Source organism: Lycium ferocissimum, chromosome 7 (genome assembly GCF_029784015.1).
Source record: "Lycium ferocissimum isolate CSIRO_LF1 chromosome 7, AGI_CSIRO_Lferr_CH_V1, whole genome shotgun sequence".
Taxonomy (NCBI): Eukaryota; Viridiplantae; Streptophyta; class Magnoliopsida; order Solanales; family Solanaceae; genus Lycium; species Lycium ferocissimum.
In genome coordinates, this window is record NC_081348.1 from 41,934,796 (window position 1) to 41,957,392 (window position 22,597).

Sequence of the window (22,597 nt, forward strand, 5' to 3'; positions counted from 1 at the left end):
TAATTAAAAAGTTAAAATAAAAAAGATATTAAAATAATAGAAATAAAAAATAAATTAAAAATCAAAAATCAAAAAAATTAAAATAATAGAAATTAAAAATAAAAATAAATTAAAGTAAAAAAATAAACAAACTAAAAAGTAACCCTGTAATTACAGGGTGTAATTACACTCAATTCTCAGCCTCCCCTTGAGAATTGGAGAGTGTAATTACACCCTGTCAATTACACCCAATTCTCACCTAACTGTGTAATTGCTTGGTCAAACAAACAGGCCAAACTGTGTAATTACACCCAATTACACCCAATTCCAATTACCTGGGTGGCTTTCCAAACAGGCCCTTAAATATATCTTTATTAATTACCGTAATAAGAACCATTCCTAAGTTGGAAAAGCATCCCACCATCAGATTTTGAAACGTAGGCACTTATTAGGTGATATGTGAAGATTATTTTACCCAAAATAGAATAAAGGTATTGTTTTCATATATAAATAATGTTTTTCATTAAGAAACTTTTTTATTTTACATTTTCTTTTTGTGTGGAAACAAAGTAGATAACAAGGTATTGTAATGACCACCAATAAATAGCTTCTGCTAAAATCATATTTAATAATCTTTTTAAGAGTGATATATTAATGGTATATTCTTGATATAATACATAATATATAATTTACTCTTCGAATAATATATCGTAAATATAGTTTATACATATAGCATAGGATACTTAATATACATATATAACTAATTTTCACTTTAATATTTGTACTAAGGTATCAGAAATTGTTGGAATTATTTGACTGTAAATATATTAAGAGAGTGCATTAATATACATATTAATTTGTAACTATTATTCGCACTTCAACATGAAAATTATTCCTGTAACTTTTATATCATCAAAAATAATATATCAACTATATTGCAATATTATATAAGGTATATAATATCAAGTATATCGTGGTATTGTATACATTATATAATATTAAGTATACCATACACACCATATAACATTGGCATAATATTAATTATTGTGCTATTGTATACTTTATATAATATTAAGCATATCATTTCCAACATTTAACATTGGTATATCAACTGTTTTAATGAAATAAAATACATATATAAACACACACACACACACATATGTACAATAGAAAAAGTTGTAAGAACTATTTTTATGCTGAAGCGCGGATAATAATTACAGTATATTCATGTACTTTTATTAATATTAATAAATTTAAATAATTTGTTTTAGTCATAAAAAATAATTGCATCAAGTGAGAAGTAAAAGGAAAAAAAAAAAGAAGGAAACCAAAAAGAATCTTTTCAAAATGATAGATGTCGGGTTTAAAGGTTTACTAAAAAAAGTGTTCATCTAATTTTATTTTATTTGGAAAGTTACATTAATTCTCTGTCATGTGACTCTCCATATTGGAAAGAAAGAGAAAGCAAAAATTATATGCATAATCATAGTAACTTCTAAAAATAAAAATATATCTTTTCAAACTATGCATTAGAATCTAAAAAGTTGCAAACAATCTAAATAAATTGAAGTAAATTATATTTGTGTAATTTTTGAAAGTAATTGTAATGGGAAAATACATAACCCCCCCTCCCAACGTATACTCGGATTAATTATGACGCACCCAACCTTTGCGGGGGACCTATTACCCCCCGGACTTATTTTTTCTGTATTTTTGTACCATTTTCGACTGACGTGGCAAAAAAAAAAAATATGGTGAGTGAAAGCAGTAAAAATATTTTTTATATTTTAATAAAAATTAATTTTTTAAAATTATTTATATTTTATCCTCTCACCCACCCCCACCCTCCCTTTCTTCCACATTTCAATTGTTAAATGCAATTTATTTTTCTCTTTCTTCTTCTTTCTCCTCAACCACCGCCGCCGCCACACCGCAGCAGCAGCAGCAACACCGCAGCAACAGCAGCAATAGTAGCAACAAAACCAATATGAAAATGGGTCTGACCCATTAAAACATAATGCCATTTCGGTGGAGGAGATATTTTGGTATTTGATTTGCCTTCAAATGAATGTGTGTGTTAATGGAGTAAAAAAATGGGTTGAATGTGTGTGTGTTAATGGAGGAAGAAAATGGGTTGAATGTTTCTTGAAAATAAGCTCTTTATGATTGATGATTAAATTGAATATGTGTGTTAATGGAGGAAGAAAATGGGTTGAATGTGTGTGTGTTAATGGAGGAAGAAAATGGGTTGAATGTGTGTTGTTAATGGAGGAAGAAAATGGGTTGAATGTGTGTGTGTGTTAATGGAGGAAGAAAATGGGTTGAATGTGTGTGTGCTAATGGAGGAAGAAAATGGGCTGATGGATTTCTTGAAATGAAGAAGAAGAAGAAGGGTTTAGTGATGAAGAAGAAGAGTTTAGTGATGAAGAAGACAAAATTAATGGTTTAATGGTTAATTAGTGTAAATATAATTAATAAAAGAAAAATCAAATGAAAAGAAAAGGAAAAGTGGCAGTGACGTGGCAGCAACGTGGCACCAATGTGGCGGAGAGTGTGCAACACTCTCCACTATGCAACTGGGCTTCAATTTTTTTTTTTGCCACGTCAGTCAAAAAATGGTATAAAAATACAGAAAAAATAAGGCCAGGGGGGTAATAGGTCGCCTGCAAAGGTTAGGTGCGTCATAATTAATCCGAGTATACGTTGGGGGGGGTTTATGTATTTTCCCTAATTCTAATGCTTTTAAATTACTTTTCAAAAGCTTGTATTTGTGTGACTTTCCTAAACAAAAACACTCTCAAGCCCACGCATGCTCCTAATTAACACCTAATCTCAGACTTCACCAACGCATAAACAATGCGTCGAACATGTTGATTGCCCTAAGGTAGTCACGACCCGACTAGGGCCATGACGGGTCGTGACATTCACCCTCCCAAACTAAGTGGGAATTATAGTTCGATCAGCAATCAACATCAGTGTGACATTGTCGACACTAATCACAGACAATCAATTAACTATAAAGCACAATTTTTGAAAGGGTAAGTATGCAAAAATTGAAAATCGGGTATCAAAGTTACTCTTCTTTGATGTTTTCCAACTGGTTTAAATGGGTATAAAACATGAGTTGGTTGGTTAAATGCGTTTGAGTTGAGTTAAATGAATTTGATGAGTTAATCAAATTTAGTATTAAAAAATTAGAATTTTATATGACATGGCATGCCAACTAGGAGGGAAGGAGGGTTTTGTGTGTTTAGTGTATTCTGAGGCGGATGGTATAGTCTTGATTGACGAGACACGCGGCGGAGTGAATGCTAAGCTGGAAGTTTGGAGACAAACTCTGGAGTCTAAAGGATTCAAGTTGAGTAGGACCAAGACAAAGTACATGGAGTGTAAGTTCAATGACGTGACTAATGAGGCTGGTGTGGAAGTGAGGCTTGGTACCCAGGTCATCCAAAAAAAAGGAAGTTTCAGTTATCTTGGGTCTATTATACAAGGAAATGGGGATATTGACGGTGATGTCTCACATCGTATTGGTGCAGGGTGGATGAAATGGAGGCTCGCTTCAGGAGTGCTGTGTGATAAGAAGGTGCCACCAAAACTTAAAGGCAGGTTCTACAAAGTGGTTGTGAGACCGACTTTGTTGTACGGGGCAGAGTGTTGGGCAGTCAAGAACTCTCACGTCCAAAAGATGAAAGTTGCGGAAATGAGAATGTTGCGATGGATGTGTGGGCACACCATGCGAGATAGGATTAGGAATGAAGATATTCGAGATAAGGTGGGAGTGGCATCGGTGGAGGACAAGATGCGGGAAGCGAGACTGAGATGGTTTGGGCATGTGAGAAGGAGAGACACAGATGCCCCAGTGCGGAGGTGTGAGAGGTTAGCTATGGATGGTTTCAGAAGAGGTAGAGGTAGGCCGAAAAAGTATGAGAGAGAGGTGCTTAGAGAGGACATGGCGCAGTTCCAGCTTACCGAAGACATGACTTTAGATAGGATGTTATGGAGAACTCAGATTAGGGTAGAAGTCTAGTAAGTAGTCGCAATTTTGATCTATAGTCTATTGTCCTTTGATTCTTGCTACTATAGGTTGTTTCTTGTACTTCGATTATCTTATTTATTCGCGGTAGCTACTGCTTCCTTTTCTCAGACCGCTCTATCATGACTTTTTCGCTTTCTTTAGTTTCATTTTCATTTTGCTTTGAACTGCTTGTGCTTATCTGACCTTTTCTCGTCGTGTTTTCTCTTGAGCTGAGAGTCTTCCGGAAACAGCCTCCCTATCTTCCGAGATAGGGGTAAGTTGCGTACACTTTCCCCTTCCCAGACCCCATCTTGTGGGATTTCACTGGGAATGTTGTTGTTGTTTTTGTTGTTGTTGTTTTTTCTGAGGAAAAAAGTGATAGTTGTATGATAGTCTAGTCCTATAAAAAAACAAAAGTGATATCTGTAGGCAATTCTCAATACATGAGTAACCTTTTTGGGAATTTACTCTCAATTAACTTGATATAGTTATCATATAGAGATGGTGCTATATTATAAAGTTAATTACCTATATATCGGAGAATTTCACTTAGATGTAAATTGCTTTTTGTTTTGTGATTTTTTGCCCGTCGTGCCTTTTTGAAACAGTTACTTAGTAAATGATCCTCTTTGTTATTTTTCTTATAATTAATGGACAATTTAGGCTAGGATCCAAATATCTCTTTTTAACAACTGTAAATCTCATGTGAAAATGTTAGGCTACATCTAAAGTATATAAGTTATTACAAATGTTTGATGACAATCTAATATTTTAATAGTAAGATTAAGCAATATTTGGAGAAATATTAAACTCGAGTCTAACTTATCCCATAAGATTTTACAATAATCTCTACTTCTACTAATTATATACACATATTAGATAAAAAAAATCATTTAATTTATCTCTTCGAAAAGATCTCCTTAAAAGTTGAAGAAATAATATACCCATCTCCATGGATCCCAAAAGTCTAATGATAGAGGGTAGGAAATGTCAAAACGTAGTTAAACGATGTAGCTTAACAGTCAACTTGACCCATCCGCAATGCACTTGTATTCTTCACAATTGTTCCTTTGTTTTCCAATCCATATCAATGTTGAATGCATGTGGTACCTTTTACTATAAGGACAGTTAAAATATCTTGAAATTCTCATGTCTAAGTTGTTGCAATTGTTTGAAGCATCTTTTTTTTTTTTTTTTTTTTCCCCTCTTAACATTTTAAATAAAGCAACTGAAGTCACTATTTTTTCCTTTTGAGTACAAACCGTTGATATTCAATATTCACCAGCTATCAAGGGTTTGCTATTTTTCAAAGCTCGCATTCGAAGTCTCTAATTACAATAGAGAAATTACACACACCTCACAGCAACCGCTGGATGGTTGAGGAAAGCCATCTGATCACATAAAAAACTATCAGTACATATAGTTGTGAAGCTATCAAAATATAAATTTTGATTTTAGCATTTGATCATTAGACTGTTTAGGTGAGTTGCTTGCGTTTATAATGTCCCAGTCTACTCCGAAACTAGTCAAGTATCTTCACATCAATTTTCAAATCAGCAGGCTAATGCACCACACATCAAGAGTAAATTTAAGCATCAACTATAAAAAATAGGAAGGTTAAAAGGGCTTAGCTCTTCGCCATTTAAGGTTTAACTAGCCCTTTTAACTGTTTAATTTCCGGCATGAATGGCCAAGAACTCATAGGTGGTAAAGTCGGCCAGAGGAGATGGGCATTAGTAACACTTGGTGAAAAGCCCAAATGTTATGTCAATTTGAAGAATGAAATTGGTCATCCTAGCCCAACCACCAAACCCAACCACAACAATAGGTACCTCTGCCTACTAAAAAGCTCATTTAACTTTAACACTAATAATTTATTGAAAAACTTACATAAATAGCTATTTTTTATTATCTCCTAACAATATATAGCTACAAATTTAGTAATTACAAACCGTAGCTACCTTTATTGTCCCAACAGCTGTATTTCATTATTTTAAAATACAATGAAATACAAAAATCGTAAAAACAAAGTAGAGTAAAAATAAGCTCTATATTTGAAACATTCACTATATTTACAACAAAAAAAGATGAATATATTGAAATATAGCAAAATATAAAAATCGTGAAAACAAGATGGAGTAAAAAATAAGCTCTATATTTGAAACATTCACTATATTTATAAAAAAAAAATGAATACATTGAAATACAGCGAAATACAAAATTGTGAATATAAAGTTTATAGTAAAAATAGACTTTATATTTAGAACATTCACTATATTTACACCAAAAAAAGATAAATACATTGAAATACAACAAAATACAAAATCGTGAAAATAAAGTGGAATGAAAATAGGCTCTATATTTGAAACATTCATTATATTTGAGTATTCAAATACACAATTTCTCCTTTGAAATACAAAAATACAAGCAAATACAAAAAATATACTCTAAGTATACTAAAATATAGAGAATACAGTCAAACCCGATCGGATCTCCGATGAAAATACAAAAAATACACTCTATGTACACTAAAAAAACTGGAGAATACAGTTAACAGAGGGTGGAGAGGCGAGTGAAGCATTTGCCAGAGAATAGAACAAATGGCCAGATCTATTTCCCCAACATTAGGTGCAGTTCCTTTTAAGAAAAATTAAAAATAAAAGGGAAATCTCCCCAATATGCTGGACTCCTAGATGAAATGGTGTCATATCATTCACTAAAAGGAACTAGATTTTCTTCAGCCTTGTTACTCAAAATCCCCATAAAAGGAATCTATTTTTCTTACATTCGATGATCCTCGCCTTATTTTTTTTGCGATAAACACAACTTTATGACCATGTTTAACTTTATCTGCTTCTAAAACAACAATATGAAGCATATGGAGTTCAGATCTGAAGAACCAGAACTTTAAGCTTCTCGAGTTTGGAGATGGTACTGACAGCGGCGTTAGTGGTGGAGATGGAGGGAGGGAGGGAGAGGTAAATGAGGGAAAGGAGAGGAGAGGCTGGAGATAGAGAAAAGGAGGGAGAGAAGCGGCAGTGAAGGAAAGGAGAGGTGAGGAGAGAGATTTTTTTTAGGATTTAAAGAAGATGAAAAATCTTACATGTGTACTGAAGAAAAATATAAAAAAGTTTATGTATTTTGAAAGTTACTGAACCAGTTATGAAATGTAATTTAAAAAAATAAAATTACAAAAATTAAATAAAAAATAAAATAATTATTATTCATAAATAAATCTGAAGTAGCTATAGCAAGTAAATTTCCCTAATTTATTATCTATCTTCACACAAAGATACTAGAACATCAGTTTGAACACTTGGTGACAGTAAATTCAGGTGGGTTATCACTGGGAAACCTGATATATATACACGTTAGCATTTGGAATTTTTATAATGAGGCGTGTTAGCACCGATGTAACCAAATACCTAAAAAATTCACAATAAAACTAATAGCATAATTAATAAACACATACTCAAGCTAGCTTTATTCACACCACATTTCCTGACAAATCACAAAGTGTTGGCTTATAGTCTAAATAGATGTACAATGACGAATTAAGATTTAAGGGCATAATGATCAATTAAGATTAAGGGCATAGAACTTCAAATTTAATCAGAGTTCACTTCCGAAGGCAACACAGAAATTTTATACTACATCACTAATTGATCAATTAACAAAATCATTAAATAATTGAGAAAAAACCAGTCAAAAGTAAAACCGTATCACAGTCCATTTCATGGACCTGATATTCAACGACAGCATACGAATCTAAAACCAACTTTAAATTGAAGTGTCGACCAAAAAGCGTAACACGAATATGCGAAAACATTGAATGCCACTTGTCATCATCTCCCCACTCAAAGCATTCAATCATGGGTGTAAATCACACGCTAACCAAATTAATTAACCAATTTGAAAACGAGTACACAACCAAGAATACTATATGGGGTCGTTTGGTTGCTATGAAATATCTCGGATTATAATCCGGGACTAATTTATCCCATAATGATTATTTTTACCATCTAAAAGACGTATAAAATAATTAATAAGAAGGTATAACCAATTTGAAAACGCGTTTGGTACAAAGTGATAAATTTAGATTACACAACCAAGATAACCCAGCTTATACCTTGAACCAAACGACCACTATATGTAATGCTCATAGATATTAAAGGTTAAAAGACTGTAGCAGCTAATTAATTGATATTAGCTTCGAAAACATGTACAGGAGTATTCAATGCACTGCAGCACCAACAAAAATAGAACTCCCCATCACCAAAAGCATGAAAATAAACTAATACTAAGCGCAGAAAATAGAACCATATCCGAATAAAACACTAAACATAATCCAAACTGAACAGAAACATAACAAACTTCAAAAGATAAGAGCAACAGAGGGCTTAAAACAACAATCAACGACCACCGCTGGTGCATTCACGGGCAAAGTGACCATCTTCTCCACACTTGTAGCAGCCACCTCCCCCGCCGCCACCACGACCACCTCCACCAGAATATCTACCACCTCCACCACCGCCGCCATAACCGCCACCACCACCGCTTCCTCCTTGGTCACAGTCCCTAGCAAAGTGACCACTCTCACCACACTTAAAACAGCCACTGCCTCCTCCACCACCGCCGCCGTAACCCCCGCCTCCACGGCTGCCTCCACCATATCCACCACCGCCGTAACCACTGTCACGACCACCACCATACCCACCGCCTCCACCATATCCACCACCGCCGTAACCACGGCCGCCTCCACCGCCACCGCCGCTACGGGAACCACCGGAGACAGCAGCACCGTCAGGGCCAGTGACGTCAACAGCCTTCGTTCTTCCGTCACTACCAGATTCAACCTCAAACTCAACAGCTTCACCTTCAGATAGGGAACGGAAACCCTCAGATTTGATACCTGACTGGTGAACGAACAGATCCTCACCACCATCATCAGGTGTGATGAAACCAAAACCCTTTTGGTCACTGAACCACTTTACGGTTCCCTTAGCCCTCTGTCCACTCTCATCTGCCATTTTTTTCTCACAAACAGAAACCCTAAAAACCCTTTTGTTTTTCTCTTCGGTATTGTCACCCTGCAATTTTTCGTTAAGGGTTGGGTGAGTTTTATAGTGTGGCTGAGTGGCACGTTTTGCTGGGCCCAGAATAAAGTGGGCCAAGATATTTTTATTGTGGGCAAAATACATCAAATGACACTCAAATTATACCCAAAATATCGAGTTTACATTCAAACTATACATGTGATCTATTACACAGCTGAACATCTAAAAAGTGAATTTAAGACCACCCTGCTAGGTATTATACCACTTTCACAGCGTGTAGTGTTTCACACGCGCATGCCACGTTAGCGTCACGTGAAAATAAAATAAATTTTATTATTTTCGGTCTTTTTTCTTTTTAATTTGCACTATTTTCTTTTTCCTTTTCCATTATCTCCCACCCGCTTACCTCTTCTTCTTCCACCCCCTACTCCCACCTGCTTACCTCTTCTTTTTCTTGATACCAATCCTTTTCATACTCCATTATTGATTAAAATAAAAAATTCAAATTTTGCACCTTCTTTAGTACATATCCCTGCAATTTTGCTGGAAACTTAGTAGAGAAGAATCATCACGCCGCCAAATGAAGACTCGATGAAGAAGAACCGCTATTAATTTTACTATCACTATCAAAAATCACAACATTATAACTCGATTTTACCATTTCCACCATACCTTCCATCACAAATAATCACATTTCCACCATCAATTTCACCATTCTCACCTGACCCACCATCAAAAATTACAACCTAGCACCATTAATATAAATATCTCAATCAATTTTTGTTGATGAGGATAGTAATACAAAAAAAAAAAAAAAAAAACATGATAGGGAGGGGTTTGGGGGTGGGGGTGGTGTGACGTGAAGATGAAGGGACGGGGCGAGGTAGGGTAGCAGCATGGTGGGGGGATGGAGCAGTCGTGAAGGGAGGAGAGAGAGAATGTAAAAAAAAAAAAAAAAAAAAAAAAAAAGAAGAAGAAGAAGAAGAAGAGCAGGGGTGAAGGGTGTAGGGATGAAAAGAAAGAGAGGTGGAGCGGGTTTGGAGTGATAGAGGAGCGGGGCAAGCTTCGTGGCGGGGGGGGAGGGGCTGGATGGCTACAAAAATATTTATTTTAATAAAAAAATAAATTTTTATAAAAAATGCGTCACTTATTAATTTTTTTTTTTATTTTGTGCCACATTAGCTTGGAGGATGGTATTAAATTCACTTCTTAGATGTTTAGGTGTGTAATAGGTCGTCTGTATAGTTTGAGTGTAAATTTGACATTTCGAGTATAGTTCAAGGTCATTTGATGTATTTTGTCTTTTATTGTGCTTTGGGGAATTAAATCGACGGCTTGAAATTCTCAAGGGAAAGAGACGGTCAGGGTCCAGTGGTCAAATTTCAAATTATTTGGCAATTCTATCCTCCTTGTTCAGTGAATTGGAAGGAGTGCTACTTTGCATATTACTGGGGATAGTATAGTCATTTCAAAGTTTTCTGTTTTTTCATGCAGAAAATGATGCTGTTGAATCTGCGTAGCAGTGAGAGAGTTGTCTGTCAAATGTCAAATAAAATAGACCTGTAACGTATAGATACTAGGGGAGTGATTCCATTTTCATTCTTATCCAACTACCTCTTCCAATCTCATTGTCAATGAACCAGTCTATGAATGTAAACTAAAATTGAATTTAACGAAGAATTGGGCTGAACAACTTCATTCAATATCAGAGTATCTTATGTCTTTAGTTAAAAAATACTACTAGTAGAATTCTTATCAGCTTGTACTACTACTTAATATTCTAAATTGTTACCTTCTAGGCTTCTACTGTCAGATAGTTTATTTGTCTAAGGAATTTGGTTCCTTTCTTTCAATTAGAAATGTAAAAAATTAGTGATATCAAAATATGTTACGAATGGCTAAGAAATCACGGTGGAAGACATGTTCGGAAGCTAAAAAATTAAGTGTAAGAATCTTCAATTTGGTTTGTGTAGCTATGAATTCTGTTCATAAATTATCTCGGTATAAATCCGTTGAGATTGAATTGCTTGATGGAGTTCACTACCACACCAGTACAATCTTTACAAGAATTAAAATACTTCGACTATTAGTTGGACATATATTTGCATAGTTCTAATATAAAATAGATCATTTAAGCATATACAGATGGTGTTATATTATAAAGTCGAGTCAGAGATTCACTATCCATATATTAGATAGTCTTCACTTAAATGTATATTTCTTTTTTCTTTGATGGGTGAGATGGGTCTTGATTACTAGAAAAGGTAAAATATTGATGGTGAAATTAGTAGACATTTAGATATAAATCGAGTGTTATTTGAAAGAAAAAAAAAAAAAGGTACTTTGGTATTTGAAGTTATAGTCAAACAATGGTACTATTTGAAAGTTAAAAATTTTGTTTGAACATGTATTTCATTTGAAAAAAAATAAAGTTTTGTGAGTGGAAAAAAACTAACCAAAGAATCATTTCAATGCATAAACCAAACAATGTTTTTAAAATAAAATGAAAAAAAAAAGAATTAAAAAGCGTACATCCAAAGGGCCCTAATATTCAACACCTATGATATATTGAGAATATACACCAAGTAATACTATATAGCAAATGGTGGTGGCAAATGATAGCAGTGGTTGACAATATATAGTGGTGATAGGCAGTGGACATCTACTATATATACATAAAAAATAATTTTAAACATATATAAACAGTATTTTTTTCGCCGAAGGGGGTTCAGAACCCCCTCGGCCCTATATGGCTCCGCCCCTGGTAGCAGATGGTGTTGATTGTCAATCGTAATTGGTGGTTGTTGTGGTAATGATGGTGTAATGACCTTAAACCTCCATAGGCGGGCTCGGATCGGTTTGATGATTTTCCGTGGGCCCGCAAGATATTCTTTTGTATAGTTCTAACAACTTGTTAAAAAGAACTTAATATGACTGTTATTCCGACACTCGAGTATGCTTACTTAGTTATCCGTTAAGTCTGTATGAGGATTTTTATACATATGATTCCGATACGTAACTATGATGACCAAAGTTTTATTTGACAAGTCCCGAGCGACTTCCGAAAGAAATTGGATTTAACTATGACTATTGGCTTGACTTTTAAATGATAGTCCGGTTTGATTGTTCTATGGAATCTGTGTATATGTATGAAATGAGAATCCGTATGTATATGATTTTGGTACGTAACTATGATTGATAAAGTTTCATTTGATATGTTCCGAGTAATATCCGGAAGAGATTTGAATTGGGTAATGCCATCGGCCGTAAATGACTTTCTGTTTGATTATTCGTTAAAACTGTGTAAATGTTGTGAATGGCATATAGATCCACGATTCTCGCTCGTGCACACTTTTGTTACTTCTTCGCCGAGTCCTCGGCTTGTTACTATCGTGCGCACAATCCGAAGTATGATGAGCTTCCAAAGTATGATGAGCGCCTAATATGATATGATATGTTACCGAAGTATGATGAGTTCGATATTATGGTGTTATGATGTGTCCGACGCCGAGCCCCTCTTGGCCGGTACCGTGGTTATATGATATGATGTGGTGATGTGTGACGGAGATGCAGGAGATATGAAACTTCCGAAGTATGATGAGTTGTGGCGCCCAAGGCAGGAGGGGCGACCACGTTCCGTCTGCCGGGTCCATTATGGATCGCATAGGGTATATGATATGATAATCTGATTGATCTGATGACATAATGATTTGATAATGTGATGATCTGATAATGTAATGAATCTGTTCTGATGATACGATAATCTGATAATGTGACAATCTATTGATATAATAATATGACGATTCTGTTTAATCTAATGATGTGATAATATGATGATTCTGTTTAAGGTGATGATATATTGTATATACGTATTCAGAAATATGGTCCGTCGGTTTTAGAGTGGTGGGGCAAACCCGAGGCGGGGGCAAACCCGGTGGTGACACAAATTTCACACCTTTGGTTTAGGCGAATCCCACATTGGTTTAGGCGAATCCCACATCGGTTAATGTCAGCTACTATGATATGTTCTATTTTATATACATTTGGGACAGAAATGTTTTTCAAAAGGAAGCTAAGTATTTTGAGCATTCTGATTATTATATCTATCCTCGTACCTCTTATGCACTATTTGTATTACGGATGCATGTACTTCGGTATTATTCGACTATTATGCACATTTTCTCGTACTCTTCATTTCGGTTATGATCTCGTTTCGTATTCAATGCTTTTCATACTCGCGCATATTCCGCATCGACCCCTTTCTTCGGGGGCTGCGTTTCATGCCGCGCAGGTACACCCAGACGAGCTAAAGACATTAGTAGAAGACGTTCCAGCGGGACATTACAAAACTTCCTACGAAGGTTTCAAGGCCATCCGGTTCCATCTACGAAAGTTACGGACATTCGTAGTTACGTACTCTTTTACAAACAAAGTCTTTCTATACACATTCATATTTAGTCATACAAAAGTGTAAGGACCATAATTTAACTACATTACGAATACGGATATCAAGTTAGCAAATAAGGATCATGAACATGCTCCGATCGGAGGAAAGTAGAATTACCTCGGGATCACATCATAGCCTATTTACACTAAGACATGCCAAAAAGAAAGAAAGGTGGTTTTTACATACCTTGGCCGCCCTCTGAACTAATCCAAACTTACGTCTTGGCTTCTCACGATCTACAATAACGTCATTGGACACCCAACATTAGCCATAAGCATTAAAGGACCCAATTCCAAGCCGTCACTTTATCTACAAAAATTTCGGCAGCATTTCCCCTATATATTCACCAACCCCGAGAATTCAACTCTGCCAAATCTTCAACACAATACCAACAATCATATAAACAACATCCATAATTAATTCAAAACGCATTCTAGCATTAGCAATTCTTCTATACATAACTCATCAACATTCCATTCACATTCAAATAAACTACGTGCCTTCAAACCAACATCATTGATCATACGTTCAAGTATTAGTCCGAGACCATTCGAACGCGATTTAAGAACATTCCAAGCAATCCATACGATATTCAAACAACCCAAATAGGCCATTCCACGAAAACTCCCCACTACATTAAGGACATCTATAACACATTTTCGTCTTCCAAATTCATAAACCATGTCAACATTCCGCATGTTAACAATCATCATTTTCATCAATATACTTAAAACCATATTAAAATCATATTGATCTCCAAAACAGCCCACAACAATTTACAACTCCATTTAAATCATTAAACCTTCATTTTCATCACATAATCTACAACAATCAACAACCAAAATACTTCATAAAATGAGTTCATTATGTTCTACCAAAAACAGCCCCTACACGGCCATTCCTCAACATACATCATTCCATGAGCTTCATTCATTTTCTACACATTACAACAACACACAAACATGTTGAATACAATTAATTCATCACTCCAACACAACTCTACATACACACGGCCAAACACACACCACACGGCTACAACTTCAACAAACATAATTTCATGGTTTCCATCATTTCTACATATCACAACATGTACCAATTATCCATAAACACATAAAGAAGATTAAACCTCACCTTCTTCCACCTAGTTCTCTCGGCTAAGCCTTGTTCATGGCACAAAAAATTGTTTTCTTGTTCCGACAACCACTCCACGTTGACGAGGAACTTCCAATTGGTATGAAAGCTTGAAGAAAACAATCTTCATGATCAACTTTATGGGGCTGGTTCGGCCAGCCCCTCTTAGCCGTTTCTCCTCCTTCTTTTTTTTTTCTTCATTTTTCTTGAACTTTCTAGGACTTAAAATGATGAGGTGTGGTCTTCTTGGTCATCACACACACATATATATATATAATAATGGGGCACATGGCCGGTCATGTGCTCCTCTCCTTCTCTTCTTTTTTTTTTTTCAAATTTTCCTTCCCTCCAAATTTCTCCAAGTTTCATGAAATTTCCAAGAGATGAAACATGATGAAAATGACTTAACAAGTCATCTAATTCTACATATATTAAGCTTCCATGTGGCCATGGCCCACACTACATGTGGCCTTATTTTTCATGAACTACTAATTTCCAAATTTCACCTTTGACCCCAAAGTTTCCTTAATAATCCATGCCAATAAGTCATAGGCAACTTATGCCTTAAAACGTTATCGAGGGTTAAGAATCTCTACCTCGTATCCCGAATTCATCTTATCCTCAACTATTCACGACTAGCTCGGAATGTCCCGACGTACAAAATGCGGGACATAACATCTGGCTTGTGGTGATGACTACAAATGGTGACCCGTGGTGGTGATGACTAATTATAGTGATTGGCAGCGTTAGTGATTTGTAGTTGAGGATGGTGGTTGTGGATGACGGGGTGGTGATAGTTGATAATGGTGTGGGCGATGGCAGCTGTATGTAGACAATTGTGGGTGAGAACGGTCGATGAATAGATGAAATAGTGAATTATCATCTTTGCAGAAATCTTTGAAAAAACAATCTTACTAATATTAAGATTTTCTTATAAATTTGAATCATTCAGATTCAGATGTATATTCAAAATCCATAATGATTGTAACATAAAATAAAAAATTAATGACTGAAATTTAAATTATTAACATTAAGACTTTAGTTAAGTTTAAACAAATGATTATGATGCCATAATAAATTTACAACAATCTTTATTGATTATATGCACGTATAAGATAAATTCATTTAATTTGTCTTTTGGAAAAAAATCTCCTAAGAAGTTGAAGAAAAGAATCAAAGATATTACCCATTACCATGGTTCCCACAAGTGTTGTGACAGGAACAAGTCAAAATGTAGTCAAGACATGTAGCTGAATAGTCATATTTGCCCATATGCAATGTCATCTGTATTTTTCATAATTGTTCCTTCTCCTTTTACGAATCCATATCAGTGTTGGATACTCCAAGATGCATCTTTTAACAAAGGACAGATAAATATCTAGAAATTCTCAGGTCTAAATTATTGCAAGTTTGTTTGAAGTGATCATTTTTCTATCTTAACATTCTTAATAAAGCAAGGGAGGCCAGCCTCTTTTTTTTTTTTCCTCTCTTGGGTATAAGCAGTTGATATCCGATACTCAATAGCTACTACAAAATTTCAATTTTCAAGGCTCGAACTTAAACTTTTTAGTTAAGGTGAAATTCACTCGGTCAGATAAAATATAAACTTGTCAACCGATGTTTGATTTTAGCATTTGATAATTAGACTGTTTCGTGAGTCGCTTATAGTGTTCCTAAAGCATCAGTCCTACACCAAATTAGTGGCTAATCGATTATACGTGAAGAATAAATTTAAGCAACAACATTCAAAAAAGAACCAAAAATTGCAAATCTCTTCTCTAGAAACATGTCGCATACTGCATTAATTAACCAACACTAACCAGATCCACAAATAAGGCTAAATAAAAGATTTCAAACATGGGAAGGTGGGAGGTGGAATTGTTGTGACTCGCAAATTTACACATACAACTCATTTCGATCTCTCTTGGTCTTCATCCATCGTTCAACTCATAATGTCGTGCCAATTGAGGGTCTACTAGGCCTTTTAGCCCTGTTTAATTTCCGATATGAATGGCGATGAGCTCATAGGTGGTGATGGTTAGTGAAGTTGGCCGGAGCTGGACGGGGAGCGCCAACGTGAGGGAGGAACGGTGGTGGAGATCCTGGTGGAGGTGGGCATTGGTAACACTTGGTGAAAAGACCAAATGTGTCAATTTGATGTATGAAATTGGTCATGCTAGCCCAACCACCAAATCCAAACCCAACAATCAGTACCCACACCACTACAAATATGTTTATTGTAAATGTTCCAGCCCAACGTCCCACGAATTTTGGAGGTTGCTCTACCGCATTCTGCATAACGGGAAGCTTATAATCAGCACATATTAACAACACACCAAGGGTATGAAAAACATAAACAAATAATTTAGGAATTATTACTCATACTATGTTTTAATTTGAAACTTAACCCTCACCCTCCATGGAAAATAAATGACTAGTTAGCAGGGGCGGAGCCGCCCATGTCCAGTTAATCATCCCCGCGAAAAATTACGTATTTTCAAAGTTAAAATTATTTTATTATGTATATATAGTAGATGTTGAACCCCCTGACTTCTTCGTATATTTACCTTTTGGAATTTTTGAATCCCCTGAACGAAAATCCTGGCTCCGCCACTGCTAGTTAGAAGTACAAGAATAACAAAGTATCTAAATTTTTTATGTAAAATTCAAATGATCTAAAGTTATATTACAGATTATTAATTATTTATTCTAGATTATCGATCAATACTTATCCATATGCTTCAAAATTTCAGTCAAAGTTGAAAGCGAGTTGGACTGAGATGTGTCACCTGGCGTTATGTGTTGATAGGCATATCTTTATGTTTGGACAATTCCTAATAGACATTAGCTCCAAGAATATATAGTTCTTTTTCATTTCATTTAAATCCAAGTACTAATACTGTGTGAGATGTGACATTACTTTTATTCCATCTCTTTATTCTCCATAGACCCTTGGGAATCATGATATAAGATTCTTTAATATATATTTTTTTACTATTCTTGAAGTATAGTAGGAAAATAAAGATTGTACCTCTCGGGCAGCAGCAGATTTAAAGGTGAACATGTAAGCCATAGCTGGAATAATGTAGACGGTGAAACTAACAAGGAGTGAACCAACGGAGGAGTTTATAGGGCCAAAGAATGGGAAGACTATGGCCAGAAACCATATCGGAATCACAACCGGCAACCGCGCCGCCGCCCTCTTGCATAGGCTCTTGCAGTCGTGCATGCCTATTGCCTTCTCCCATACAAAATACAACGGTGTGCATGCAAATCCAAATGTTATGAACTGCAAGAACAAGTTTAAAAAAAAAAAAAAAACTCAATGTTAAATTGGAATTATCTTAATTCTATATTAAAAGGAATATGTTAGTACAGGTTTCTAGGTGGAAAAATCAGGCAAATTTAAGGAGTCGCGTGTGTATTCAACCTTTAGAAATCATTTAGTAATATTATTAGTAATAGAGGCGACTAAAATGACATTTTAAAACGGATTGAGGTATTGCTTCCGTTTCAAAATAATTGTCATGTTTCGCTTTTCGAAAGTCATCGAAGCTAAATTGGATTAGATAATTTCAATATTTGTAAATTAAACTTTAGATAATCAATAACTATAAAAAGAAGTATTATGAGTTGCCATTTTCTCATATAAATATGATAAAAGATAGTATATCTTAAAATGTTGGTCCAAATTCATCTAGTTTGACTCTCGAAAACAAAACGTGACAAGTATTTTGAAATAGAGGAAGTAGTAATTAGAATAAGATATAGGTGATAATTAGTTAAGGAAAGTAAAGATAAATGCCTGATGAATGAGCATGAGGATGACAGCCATGTCTCTGAAGGGTGATTTAGGAAGGAGAGAAAAGGCATTGGAGTGATCAAGCAGCAAATCTCCAAATGCCCAATACACTGATGCTGCTGATGGAAGAGTCAATGTCAACACATAAAGAGTTGCCCATAAGTAGATTGCCTTAAACTTTTGCGGTTTCCACATCGCGTGCATTATTTCACTGCCCAAAAATCACAAAAATTAGTACTGCTTCTTAACTAGTTGCCTACTCATAAATTAAGCATATATTAATAAAATTTTAAATTCTATATGGTGATAGGATAAATCCTATTTTACGCTATCAAGTCATGTAAAACATAACTACATGTAACTGTTAATGAAAAATGAGATAAATAACCTGAACAATAAGATAACTTATCTGCTTAACATGTTAAAAAACATTGATAGTATAAAAATTCTTCACTGTAAGTATATATAAGTTAAATTTGAAATATATATTATGAAATTTTTTATTCCATCTGTCTCGATATATGTGTCACACTTTCATTTTTAGTCTTATCCCAATCAGAATGTCATATTTTCATATTTAAAAATAATTTAACCTTAAGCTTTCTATTTTATTGCTAATGATATGATTTATAGTCACACAAATATCTATGACTTATTAAACTACACGTTTCAAATGACTTTCTTTCATATTTAAATATCGTGACCGGTCAAACACCCTCACATAAATTAGAAAGAATGGGCTAATATTTTAAACGTTTCTTTCGATGTACCTACAAGCTACTGACCTAAGGCTATCTTCATGCCCACAACCTAATATACTTAAATGCCTTTTACAGTTCACAGAACCTAAAAAATCCAGTTTGAGTAAATATCAAGATCTATTTGCAGTCCCTTTCATATTTATGATGGACTTAACCATTCTCCTTCTGTCCTTCATTGATTCAGTAACAAAAGCAAATAATTAAAATCACTTTTGCTTTTGTTACTGAATCAATGAAGGAGAATGGTTAAAGGCTCTGGACATAATTTAAAGGAACCATTAACCAAGGAAAAGAAGCAAGAATTAAGTCCACATAAATATGAAAGGGACTGCATGAAAAAGAGTTCTGGCTTTCTAACTTGAAAAGGGTAAAAAGGATTCATAGGAAGTAATGACTTTTTTCTTCTCACGCCTGAGAAAGGCACTCTGGCAAATTGAAAAAAAAGAAGCAGGAGCTAAAGTAAAAAAATTTACATACACAAATGCATGTAAAAAGCTAAAGTAAAGTTACAGGTGATACACACAGTTGTATGGAGAATAACAATAATAGTGTTTCGACAAGGATTGGTCACGACGTAGTAAATGTTAAGTTTTGAGGGAATTTTTAATCTTTTAGACAAAATAATAGTCCACTAGATGCTTCTTCAGAATATGTCGAAGCTATTCGAGGTTAAGTCATTTTCAGAAGAATGGATAGTATGGTTTTGACGAATCCACTAATTTGATTTAAATTCTGTATATTTATTAAAATTCAAAATCGAAATCCGTCTTTGATTGTTACTTAGTTTTATATTTTTAACTTTAATTGATTAAAAAAAAAGGGGGGAAAACAATTTGCACTAAATTAAGATGATGCTCTGTCTTACACAGTAACGGCATGTCCGCCAAATGTGTAGAGAATATTTGTTGCTCCTGTGAAGTAGAGAACCATCTTTGTTGGACCTGAATGTTTAACCTCCTCGACCTGATTTTATCACGAAAATAAGAAGAAGAAGAAGAAGAAGAAGAAGAAGAAAACATGAATTCATAATTATTAACATTTCAAAATTTAAAATATCACTTAAAATATAACTAATTAATTATTCAATCTCAGCGTATACGTATGGATGTGATTAAAGGTTTTCTCGACAATTCACCTAGCTAGTTAGGATCTATTATTGCTCGAACTCTTCACAAATGGCAATGAATGTGTTTTGGATCCTCCAAAAGCAGAGGCGGATCTAGCTTGCTAGGTGGGGTTCCATGGGACCCCCAACTTTCGATACGGAGCATAAATTTATGTGTAAAAATTTATTAAAACTGCAATAAATAGTAGACATGAACCCATAACTTTTAAAATACGACGGGTTTACACTAAGAATCTTAAGGTTGAACCCAAAGAGTTTAAATCCTGGATCCGCCTCTGTCCAAAAGTAACATACTTTTTGAGAACCGGCACGGATACGACAACATTTTTATAGTTTGCTTAAACATAGGCTAGAAAATAGCGGACTAGATGTCGTGATTTGAATTCATATGATCACAACTATTTACAAATTCAGAACTATAAAGATGTGGTATTGCTTTTAGTGATGGAGTTACTTAATTTAGTATTAGAGTGGATAAAGTTCAGTTACTTTAATATGAAAAGAAAAAAATCGTAAAATTATCTAATGACTAATAAAATTTGGTCATTGTATGTGAAATTAAGCAAATATGTACCTGGCCATGGAGGAGTGATGCGACAGTAAGATACCAAGCAGTGTAAGTGGTCATTAATAAGCCAAGGAAAGACCAGATTCGATAGTTGTGGAAAGAGGGAATGAATACAGTAGTGGCACAACAAGCTCCGAATATATAAGTCCAAGTTCTTTTGTCCAAATTATCATTTATGTAATAGATATTGCTGCAAATTTGAATAAAATATATGAGTCGATATATTGGCCATATTATAAATGCATATAAAAAAACAGAATATGCACAATTAGAAAACTTAAACAAACCTTGCACAGGCTATAAGTTGAATGACAGATCCAAACAGAAGAAAAGTGCAATTAAACGCCAAGCCCACGTTCCTCCAATGTTTTCCTAGCAACCCGTCAAGAACTTCAAACCACTGTAAACAAAAAATCAAATAAAAATATAGGCATTAATTAAAATAATATACAAACTCAGAATGCATGTGAAAAAATGGATTTATACAGTTGTCCTTTCCCTTGCGTAAATTTAGTAGTAGTGATTTTCTGTCACAGACAAAATATCTAGCATTAACTTATATCTTGTCGGAGTGTCCTGAAGTTAAATAAAATTAAAACACCCCTTCAAGACCAGAAAAGATTATTCACTTATGGTCATGATAAATGTGAATAAATCTGAGGATAAGTCGAGTTGTGACAATAAATTGGTGCTGCTTATGAATAATTCTGCATAAGCTTACCTGAATGACGTGGTTGCGGAAATCAACTTTTTCTCTTTCTTTTCTGGTTCTGTACTCAACGTAGAGAATGCTAATGAGATAAGCAGTCCAACTGCCCAATAAACCGTAAAAGAGTTGAAATGAAACGCCAGAGAGCATTCCCAGTTGAGAAAATGAGTATGGCAGTGTCAATAGCACTTGAGCTACCTGCAAAAGAAAATGAAAATAAGTAAATTGATTTATCAATGTGTTGGACAAAGAGAGAAACATCAACAAAGAGAAATTAATTAATTAACTCACCTGATTAGAAGCACAGCTAAACCAAGCATCATAAGCAGAGCCCCCATGCCAGAATAAATTAGAGATTTTAGATTTCATGTCATTATTAGGCTTCTTCCCTTCAGTCTCCATTTCAACATAATTCCCAGCTATCACTGTTTCCACCACTTTGTCTGAAGACTCCATTTTCCTCTTCTTGTTTTCTCTCCTTACTGAATGGGTTCTTAAATAGTAATAGCAATGTATAAGCTAAAGGGGATTCGCTACTAAAATAGGACTTACAAAAAGAGCTGGCTGTCTAGTAGCAAGCATACTTGTCTATGTCATATTTATATTGAGTGAAATGAATGTTAGACAATTTTGTTGGGTGGGCCTGTCGCCTTTCTAATTTCTCCTTTTTTTTTTTTTTTTGGGTTGTTGTTCTCCTTTTAACTTTTGTTTTTCAAGAATTTTTGGAGTGGAAAAATGAAGGATGAGAATTGGGGGAATTAAAATTCTTGAAGGGTGGGAATTCATGTGCTAACACACATGTATATTGTGGAATGCTTAGTAGTATCGAAACTAGTACTCCTAAATGCGAGTATGATATTTTACATTAAGAGGTCATTTGATTCACATATTAATTATGTAAGGATTGTTTTGCGTTACACAATAATGAAGGTATTATTACATATGCCGTAACATAGTATACAGAATTCCTATACAATTATCGCTTATTTTAGAGGACAA

At 34.7% G+C, this 22,597-nt stretch overlaps 2 protein-coding genes across 2 annotated transcripts; both read right to left on the minus strand.

Annotated features, from left to right (window-relative positions):
- Positions 1-8,183: 8,183 nt before the first annotated feature.
- On the minus strand, positions 8,184-9,123 carry LOC132065132 (glycine-rich protein 2-like). The gene has a single exon (XM_059458385.1). The coding sequence runs from the start codon at positions 9,025-9,027 to the stop codon at positions 8,410-8,412; it is 618 nt and encodes a 205-aa protein (XP_059314368.1). The 5' UTR covers positions 9,028-9,123; the 3' UTR covers positions 8,184-8,409.
- A 7,283-nt stretch (positions 9,124-16,406) lies between these two features.
- On the minus strand, positions 16,407-22,181 carry LOC132065135 (auxin transporter-like protein 5). The gene is made up of 8 exons (XM_059458386.1): positions 21,890-22,181; positions 21,611-21,796; positions 21,177-21,289; positions 20,896-21,079; positions 20,061-20,158; positions 18,438-18,645; positions 17,664-17,921; positions 16,407-16,924 (listed from the first exon to the last, which is right to left on the minus strand). The coding sequence occupies exons 1-8, from the start codon at positions 22,052-22,054 to the stop codon at positions 16,655-16,657; spliced, it is 1,482 nt and encodes a 493-aa protein (XP_059314369.1). The 5' UTR covers positions 22,055-22,181; the 3' UTR covers positions 16,407-16,654.
- Between the last annotated feature and the right edge of the window lie 416 nt (positions 22,182-22,597).